This window comes from Cryptomeria japonica, chromosome 4 (assembly GCF_030272615.1).
Source record: "Cryptomeria japonica chromosome 4, Sugi_1.0, whole genome shotgun sequence".
NCBI classification, from domain to species: Eukaryota; Viridiplantae; Streptophyta; class Pinopsida; order Cupressales; family Cupressaceae; genus Cryptomeria; species Cryptomeria japonica.
In genome coordinates, this window is record NC_081408.1 from 73,846,419 (window position 1) to 73,857,396 (window position 10,978).

The 10,978-nt window shown below is 38.2% G+C and overlaps 1 protein-coding gene across 1 annotated transcript; it reads right to left on the bottom strand.

Annotated features, from left to right (window-relative positions):
* Nucleotides 1-297: 297 nt before the first annotated feature.
* LOC131034393 (uncharacterized) lies at nucleotides 298-669 on the bottom strand. Its single transcript, XM_057965859.2, has one exon. It carries the CDS (start codon nucleotides 667-669, stop codon nucleotides 298-300), a length of 372 nt encoding a protein of 123 aa, XP_057821842.2.
* Between the last annotated feature and the right edge of the window lie 10,309 nt (nucleotides 670-10,978).

Consider the following 10,978-nt stretch of genomic DNA (forward strand, 5'->3'; position numbering starts at 1 on the left):
CCTTGGAAAAAGTCAGGATGAAGAGACCAAAGATGAGGACTTAGCAAAATGGATCTATAAAGACCCTATCACCATGGACATTCCACAGGCTAAGCTTCCTACAGATCAATATGGGAAAGGCCTTACCATTATGCAAAGAATGGGCTATGATGGTCATACTGCTTTGGGAGATTGCAAGCAAGGATGACACGAGCTGTTGCAACCTGAATTAAAGCCTAAAGATAACACTGGATTAGGTTTTTAAAAGGAGGCTCTTCCTCAGCTTAGATTCAAAGGGAAACCCAACAAATCCCTATATCAGTCTAATACTCTAAAGAGGCCACCCTTGATTATATTAGTAGCACCAAGAACCACACCAATTGCTCCAACAAGGCTAAGAATCCCATCAATCCCATCCATAATACTACTCACATTACTAAAACTACCTGCAAGACCCATTATCCCACTAGCAGCACCGATAATATTACCTACAACACCAATCATCCCACCAATCAAACCCACAACCCCATCAACAGCAACAACTACATCAACAATACCAGTAACAGTGGTCGTACCCCTAGCAACATCGACATCAATGATAATTCCATTCAAAACAATAGATTCAACAACACCAATACTCCTAGTATCAGATTTAATAATACAAATAATCCTCGCCGCAACACCAACCATTCTATCTCCAAAGGTACATCATTCGGTTACAACTGCAGTGTTCAACTCAAAAGATATTCTGGTTTGGTATAGTAATCGGATATTGGAAAGTGACTTAGAGATTGACTCACACAAGTGGGAATTTGATTCCATAAATCTCAATACGTCAGATGAGGAAGACACATCACCACCTCCACCTCGCAAACAAATCCCTATTTATAGAGAAGCATATATGAAAACCTCTTGGGTTCTTGAACTAGAAACACCTTCCACAGACCCTACATCACATCCTACGCTTGATTCTGATAGCACGAGTACCATCAACGACCTTCACCACAATGTCTTAACCCTCACTGACACCTCCTCTGACCTTAACCTGATTGATGACATAATGTCAATTATCCATCCTCAACTCATCGAATGGAACCAACCTAATCCCCCATGCCTTGACCAATTCCAAAATGATGAGGTGATCATTGAATTTTTGGATTTACAGGATAAAATATCGAGTGAGGATCACAAAGCTGGATTTTCTATCGAACTTAATAATACAACATACTTTGGGGTGGATGCCAAACCTTTCAGTTGCAAAAACATCACAATAAAAAATGGATCTTCTACTGAAAACCACACTGTGGCATTGTTTGGTCCAAAAAAAGTAAAAAGAAAGAGCGTATCCAATGGCGAAAACCTCTCTAAGGTGCCTAAGGATGAAGGGTTTGACATCCTCCCCTCCATTACAAATTAGGAATGATCAAGGATCCTTATCAAAGAAACAAAATAACTCAATGTGGGGACCCCTGAGACTCCTCACCAAATACATCTGGCGTCTCTTTTAACTCCAAAGGAACAACCTAAGTTTGTAGAATTCTTCCCGAAGAATCAGTTCAACTTTGCATGGTCGTATGCAGACATGCCTTGTCTAGATCCCAATTTGGTGATGCATCATCTCATGGTGGTAGAAGGAGCTAAGCTTGTCAAACAGAAGCTTCGCAAGATGCACCCCCAGATTGCTGTACTAGTCAAAGCAGAACTTAAGAAACTCCTGGATGTTGGTTTCATCTGATCAATCAATTATGCAGATTGGATGTCCAACATTGTACCTGTTAGCAAACCAAATGGGGGCATCCGTATCTATACAGATTTTAGAGATCTAAACAAGGCATGTCCTAAAGATGACTTCCCCCTACCAAACATTGACATGATCGGGGACCTAACAGGAGGACATGCCATGCTTTCTCTCATGGATGGTTTTTCAGGGTACAACTAGATAAAGATCACTCCAGAAGATCAACATAAAACTGCCTTTGCATGTCCATGGGGAGTATATTATTGGAACGTGATGCCTTTTGGTCTAAAGAATGCAAGGGTGACCTATCAAAGAGCTATGACCACCATCTTTCATGATATAATGCATACCATAATGGAGGATTATGTCGATGATTGACTAGCAAAATCATTAACAAGAGAAGGTCATCGGCAAATACTATATAAAATATTTGAAAGACTAGAACAATATCATGATTAACTCAACCCAAAGAAATATGTCTTTGGAGTAACCTCAGAGAAGCTTCTAGGATACATTGTCTCAATCAAAGGCATTGAGGTCGATCTGGCAAAGATCAAAGCATTCATGGACATGCCACCTCCGAGGAACGTTAGTTAGTTAAGGACACTACAAGGGCGGCTACAATCAATTCGGAGATTCATTGTACAACTGCCAGATAAGTGTCATCCCTTTACACATTTGTTACACAAAAGAATCCAATTTCAATGGGATGCCAGATGCCAACAAGCATTCTAGATGCTTAAGGACTATCTCATGAATACACCGTTGTTGATCCCACCAGATCCATAGTAGACCTCTATTGCTCTATATTTCAACTACAAATACGACATTGGGAGTACAACCGGCACAACACAATGGATAAGGAAAAGAGTGTGATGTATACTATATCCCTCACACACTGGTTGTATATGAACTCAATTACACACCTATTGAGTGAGCTTGCCTAGCAGTAATCTTGGAAGCCAGTAAACTAAGGCACAACCTATTGACACATAAAGTACAACTCATTTCCAAGATCGATCCACTAAAGTAATTACTCAGCAAAGTAACATTGACAGGCCGCTTGGCCAAATGTTTGATGATTTTGAGTAAATTTGACATTGAGTATATGGACCGCAAGGCTATCAAGGGCCAAGTTATTACAGATCAGATGACCAATGCACCCCTCACAAGTGATCATCTCGTTGTTAATCAAAACTGATTAACCCAGGTACACCTGCAATTGATCTACGAAGTAGCCAATTCAATCTATGAAGAACCTCAGGGCTTGGACAACATGACAAGGATACGAATCCTCCTACTCTTCAGGCTCTGCAAAAACTAGGTGGGTGTACTGTTGATGATTAAAATTAAACCCATTACACACCTATGATAGCATAAACAGAAGCAGATAGATCTCATAAAAGGTTCAAACACAAGGAGGGTACTACAAATAGGCTAAATCTGCACTGACAACTCAACAGGTTTGAACATGAGATAAGTGGAACACTTCCACACAACATAAAACATAAAAAGATATTCTGATTTGATTTTTTATTTATGGTGTTCTGACAATCCTTTGATGTTACAAAAGACTAGTGCCTTATCTAGGCCACAGAGTCATGCATAAAATTGAAAGAGAGATCTCAATTACAAGTTATTTTCCATATTAAATTCTCATGTATTAATGCCTTGCATTAACACAATCCTCTGCTTTGTCACAAAACCATACTCATATATATCCAATATACACACTCAAAATCACTAATGCTGGATTTCAAGATTTAAATCGTTCCTTGAAGAATACCCAAAAGACACACATCACACTCTCAAAGAAGACTGAAAGAAACAAATCCAAATTACCCTTGATAAAATGAAATTGTATAATTTTGAATGGTATTTTGGAGATAATTTTGTGGGAACTCACACATGCCTTGCATATGTGTAAACCTACAAACTGAAACAAAACTTACAGTAAAGACAACACTGAAAATCTAGAAGAAAACATATTGTTATTTGCAAAACTGAGAAAATGCCAGAACTAGAAACTAAGAAAATTTGGAGCCTTTCTCTCAGAATTTTGGAACCCTTACAATTAGAAGAAAATGAGAATAAGAAGGAGAGGGAAAAAGATTAGGTTTCATCAAAATTTGCCAAGTGTCTCTTTTTCCAACTGAATTTCACTCCCTTCATTTTTCCCATAAAAACTACTCCCACAATATCCAAAATTTGTTAAAAATAACCACCTGATTGGATTCCTTATCCCGAGAGCTTTCCAGTGATATATGATACTTGGTATTTTGGCAAAACATTAGCCTCTGGGCGAATTAATTCTCAATATGCCTCTGTCATTTAATTTTTTTCCAATTTTTTATATAGTTTACACTATATAATTAACTTTGATTTTTCACTCATTTTAACTCCTGACATCTACCACGTGGTGACCTGTGATTCGTTGATGGGATCCAATGGGCACCACCTCGGATGATACCTAATCCATCCGCCATGTGTTGGCCACCTGTTTGCCACATCATCGCCACCTCATCGCCACTGGATGCCAAACTCTATGCCACATCATTGCCACTTCATCCTCACCTCATCGACACCTCCGAGTTGTCTTCCACCTGGACCCGCCACCTATTTTTTGCCATTTCACAATGGCTAACTAGTGATCATCTTTCCTTCATGAAGTCGCGATAGCTGTTGGATCTCCTAAACCTGCATGGTCTTTAACCTTCACCATTTGCGCACGTGATTTTCTCTATTTCACGATAGTTATTCGACATGCATCTTCCCTTCGTGAATCCATGCTCACTGTCCGATCTCCTCAACTTGCTCAGTCGTTAATCCGTTCTTTCTCTCCAAAACTCACTTGCCTTGGGATCTGTGCCTGTGTGGGTCCACTTGTCCCTACTTGTTAGCCTCCTTGGTCACCTTGGGAAGCATGCCCATGCGCGTGGGGTCTGCCTTGGGTGCCCATCACCACCTTGCATCAAAAGCCCTTAAGACTTTCACACTATGGATGTGTGAAGCCTTACTTTTAAATATCAAAAATGTGCATCGCCCAGCCAATGTGGGACTAATGCCTTATGCCTGGAATGCATTTTATGAAGGTTTTATGAGACTTTTCATGGCATTTTGCATTTTGCTGAAGATTTTGATGCTGGCTTGCATGCCACGATAGGGAGGAGTTACTAGCATTTGTTTGGAAACCTCATGCTGCTGCCAATTTAATGTCAATCTAGAGTTTTCATTACCCACATGACTTGGCAATTTGTGTTTGCAATTTGTAATTTGTTTGATAGTTTCTGTAGCTTTTGTCAAACACCATGGCCAATAGGGAGATGGGGAGGCACATGAGGGAGGAGACAAATCTATAATTTGCATTTTAAAATCTCTTTGCAGTCTATTTCAATGCCATCTCACCACCAGTGGAGCTGCTCCTTCCAGTTTATAGGAGGGAGGATTGGCACTTTACACCAATAGATTTGCATTTTCTTTGAGATTTTCCTATTTGCCTTTCAACCATGCATAGGGAGGAGAGAAAATAGCTTGCATTTAACATGCCATTTGCATTTATTTTAAAAATGGTATCACTTCCCTCCAAACTCCATAGTCTGTTCCACGCAGGGAGGAGGAAATTTGTATTTGAAAGCTACTTTCTGCAAATTTTTAAAAATGTGTGGGAGTTTCATTGCTGCTCTCTACACTCACCATTCCACCACACAGGACATTGACTTCATGCCTAAGAGATTTCATGTGGAGGGAGAGAGAATGTTTTGTTGATTAAAAGCTTAAAAGCTTCAGCATTTTCTCAACACCATACTCCATACACCACACATAACTTCACACTTTGCATTTGGTGTTTGCTAGGAAATGTTCCATATTGTCTGTTGGTACCATGTGGATTTTCTTTGAAAGTTTTAAATCTCCTGAACTCTACTCCACGCAGCAGGGAGGAAGCCAAAGATCAAACATTCTGGCATATTACTCATTGAGGCAACTTTTACACTTACGTGAAATAGGGCCTCGACTAGGTGTTGAAAAAGGGACTTATGCATAGAATTGAATCCAATTTAAAACTCTTCATGATGATCAATAGGGAAAAAGATATAAACACCCAAAGTAGGCTACTCAATAAAATCTACATATGTGCCTAAAATGCACTTTCAACTCATCCCTTGAAATGGGTATCTGATACACTTATCCAAACTGAATTTTGAAAGTTTCACATCACTACATAGGCCAAATGATAGGTGTAGGACACATTTCCTGAGCCTTACCCTTTGAAAATCAACCGGCTCCATTTTGCCCTCTCTCTAACTAGGCCATTCAAACTGACTCATTTGGAAATGGAGAGCAAAATTTTGAAATATGCCTCTCAAATTCACTCAAATTTAATGAGTCCCAACAGTGGCTTTGACAGGTGATGGTTGATTGCAAGATCAACACAAGAATTCACAATATATGGTAGAGTAGACCACCCAAAAAATGGACCACTTCTCTTCTCTTCTAAAAAACAAAGGGCTCCTTATTCTACCCAAACAATAGGGCACTTTATTGAAAACCACACAACTGAAAGCAAAGCGACTGTACAAAATATACAACTTATAAATGGCCTCGGGCCATCAAAATTGAAATCGATTCTTACCTTTTTCAAACACATGATTTTCATTTCCATAAACTGGAGGTAAGCTGAAAGTTTCATTGTTATCTGCCTGATCAAAAACACTGCCACTCCTAATCAAATGATCAGATAAAACATAATCATTAGCATGTTCATAATCAATCAATCTTTGAAAACCAAATGAATGCTGAAAGGGCTGATCACTATGTGACATAAGAGTGCCATACTCTTTACCATTCTTTCCCAGCTGAAATGAAAAGTGGCCTAACTTATTCTAAAAGTTGAAAACATCAGGTACATCTCTATTTCTAGTTTTCTCAAATGATGAACACTCTTCCATGATAATGGCTTGCAAAGTAGAGAGGAAAACTTCCTCATAACATGACTGCACCTCATCTTGTTGATCACAATTTCTATTAGCACTTTGCATAAGTAAAAACACATGATCATCACTTATCAATGGTTTATTTTCCACTTGAAAATTAGAAAAAATTATTTCAGAGTTGTCATACCTTTTAAAATCAAGATCCACACAATGCATATAAAATTTTTAGTTCATATCAACATATGAATCTACATTATCACACCTATCAACCGTATATGCACTTTCATCTTGTCCATCACTCAAATCAAATATAGGGAAAGAATCAATACCATAAGTATCATACTTCACACCCTCAAAAACATCATTAATATCATAACATGTACTGGTTGGGTGTGAGAGATTGGGCACATTTTTGGATGCATACCTCTGAAAATCAGCAGCTAAGAGTTCTGAAATGTGTTCACTACTTAGTGAACCTCCTTCTTTATTTTCATTTTCCTTGGTTTCATTCTTTGAGTTGTAAACATTGTCCCAATCTGATAAAGGTATTAAATCAGTAGTGCTCATGTCTCTATGCATATTTGTTTCATCATTACAACAGCTCACATCTACATCATAGCCTTTATCATGCTACTCATAAAGTGCTGCTATATGTTGCAACATAGTTTCATAACTTTGATTGCAAATATTTTGTGGATTGAACTTAACAACAAGGTGATCCATACCATTAAAATCTGAAACCTCAATGAGCTCATGATTAGTTGAACAATTACTTATGTTCTAACAAATTTCTTCTTTCTTTGATTACACATCTAAACTGTCATGCTGAGAATAAGAGTCACCTTCAGCATCATAGGAGGCATATCCACTCACAGATTCATCTCCCTCACTGTCCTCAATCTTGTGTACATTTTCAGATTTCATTCTTTCAATCTCATATATCCATTCTTTAATACATACAACACTTTCTTCTCTCAAGGTAGTAGACCAATTAACCGAGTCAGGCTCATCACGCTCTAAGAATAACTCAATCCAAATAGACTCATGGGGCCGAGCATCAGCTGAAAACTCATTCAATGCAGCTATAAATCTTTCATTGAAAACATATGATTACTCTTCTTTTCTTTTCCATACTTTCCTTCTTAAAAACTAGACAAATTTATCTTGGATCTCTTGGAGACATATTGCAATATCTTTGTCAATTTCTTTCAGATTTGGCAAAGGATTTGGAGATCTAGGAACTACATCTAGATCCATCAGGTTTAAAACATCTACTGAACCATTATCATGACCATGCATCTTACTGTTTCATATATTCTTTCCAAAACACAAACAATCATAAATTTTTAGAATCACATACTTCTCCCATCACTTAACTAAATTTTTTAAAACATGAAGTATGTAAAGTGCAGATTTATTTTCCTTTTAATGGTGACTGTTTCACCTTATAAGGAACATATAAATTCATAGATACTTTGAGGAATACCTGGTAAAATCAATGTTGATGCTGTTCACTTCATTTTCCCTTGACTGAGACCTTCAATCTCAAAATTGCAAGCCTCTGTTACCTCTTTGCTGCAAGGTCACCAAATCCTTTAAATTTTTTACAATAGTGCACACTGGTGCAGAGATCTTTCAGAGTCACCACTCAATGCCATGAGAATTTATAAAATCAATACAGGACATGAACAGATCTGGACTTACACAAAGATAAAAAGATAGCAAACTTTCAACACTTGGATAGGAATTGACTCTCACAAAGAAGACATTCCTGACTCCATACAACACTACCAGGTAGATAACAATAGATCTGAAAACACTTTCAAATTTGCAACACTTTTATGACTCTTTTCTCAAATGGATATGGCTAGACTCATGGATTTGACCTCACAAAATTCTTACATCTCTATCCCTAGTAGAGTCACCATTTTTGTTGTTCATCAAAACTGATTAACCCAAGTACACCTGCAATTGATCTATGAAGTAGCCAATTCAATCTATGAAGAACCTCAGGGCTTCGACAACATGACAAGGATATGAATCCTCCTACTCTTTAGGCTCTACAAAACCTAGGTGGGTGTACCTTTAATGCTTAAAATTAAACCCATTACACACCTATGATACCATCAATAGAAACAGATAGATCTCACGAAAGGTTCAAACACAAGGAGGGTACTGCAGATAGGCTAAATCTGCATTGATAACTCAATAGGTTTGAACATGAGATAGGTGGAACACTTCCACACAACATAAAACATAAAAAGATATTTTGATTTGATTTTTTATTTATGGTGTTCTGACAATCCTTTGATGTTACAAAATACCAGTGCCTTATCCAGGCCATGGAGTCATGTATAAAACTGAAAGAGAGATCTCAATTACAAGTTATTTTCCATATTAAATTCTCATGTATTAATACCTTGCATTAACACAATCCTTTGGTCTATCACAAAACCATACTCATATATATCCAATATACACACTCAAAATCACTAATGCTGGATTTCAGGATTTAAATCCTTCCTTGAAGAATACCCAAAAGACAAACATTACACTCTCAAAGAAGACTAAAAGAAACAAATCCAAATTACCCTTGATAGATAAAATGAAATTGTATAAATTTGAACGATATTTTGGAGACAATTTTGTCAGAACTCACACATGCCTTTCATATGTGTAAACTTGCAAACTAAAACAAAACTTACAGTAAAGACAACACTGAAAATCTAGAAGAAAACATATTATTATTTGCAAAACTGAGAAAATGCCAGAACTGGAAACCAAGAAAATTTGGAGCCTTTCTCTTAGAATTCTGGAACCCTTACAATGAGAAGAAAATGAGAATAAGAAGGAGAGGGAAAAAGATTAGGTTTCAACAAAATTTGCTAAGTGTCTCTTTTTCCAACTGAATTTCACTCTCTTCATCTTTCCCATCATAACTTCTCCCACAATATCCAAATTTTGTTAAAACTAACTACTTGATTGGATTCCTTATCTCGAGAGCTTTCTAGTGATATATGATACTTGGTATTTTTGCCAAAAATAAGCCTCTGGGCGAATTAATTCTGAATATGCCTTTTTCATTTAAATTTTTTGCAATTTTTTATATAGTTTACACTATATAATTAACTTTGATTTTTCACCCATTTTAACTCCTGACATCCTGCCACGTGGCTACCTGAAATTCATTGATGGGATCCACTGGGCGCCACCTCTGATGACACCTCATCCATCCGCCATGTGTGGGCTAGCTGTCCGCCCCATCATCGCCACCTCATCACCACTGGACGACCAACTGTACCCCACATCATCACCACTTCATCACCACTTCATCGACACCTTCGAGCTATCTTCCACCTGGACCCGCCACATGTCCCATTTCGCAATGGGTAACTAGCGATCATCTTTCCTTCGCGAAGTCGCAACAACCATTGGATCTCCTGAAGCTGCAGGGTCTTTAACCTTCACCATTTGAGCACGTGCTTTTCTCTATTTCGTGATAGTTATTCGGCATGGAAATTCCCTTCGCGAATCCACGTGCACTATCCGATCTCCTCAATTTTCTTTCTCGTTAATCCATTCTTTCTCTCCAAAACTCGCTTGCCTCAGGATCTGTGCCTACGTGGGTCCACTTGTTCCCACTTGTCGGCCTCCTTGGTCACCTTGGGAAGCATGCCCATACGCGTGGGGTCTGCCTTGGGCACCCATCAGCACCTTGCATCAAAAGCCCTTAAGGCTTTCACACTATGGATGTGTGAAGCCTTACTTTTAAATATCAAAAATGTGCGTCGCCCAGCCAATGTGGGACTAATGCCTTATGCTTGGAATGCATTTTATGAAGGTTTTATGAGACTTTTCATGGCGTTTTGTATTTTGCTGAAGATTTTGATGCTAGCTTGCACACCACGATAGGGAGGAGTTACTAGCATTTGTTTGGAAACCTCATGCTGCTGCCAATTTAATGTCAATTTGGAGTTTTCATTACCCACTTGACCTGGCAATTTGTGTTTGCAATTTGTAATTTGTTTGATAGTTTTTGTAGCTTTTGCCAAACACCACAACCTTTGCCAAACACCACAACCAACAGTGAGATGGGGAGGCATGTGAGGGAGGAGACAAATCTATAATTTGCATTTTAAAAGCTCTTTGCAGTCTATTTCAATGCCATCTCACCACTAGTGGAGCTGCTCCTTCCAGTTTACAGCAGGGAGGATTGGCACTTTACACCAACAGATTTGCATTTGCTTTGAGATTTTCCTATTTGCCTTTCAACCATGCATAGGGAGGAGAGAAAATAGCTTTCATTTAACATGCCATTTGCATTTATTTG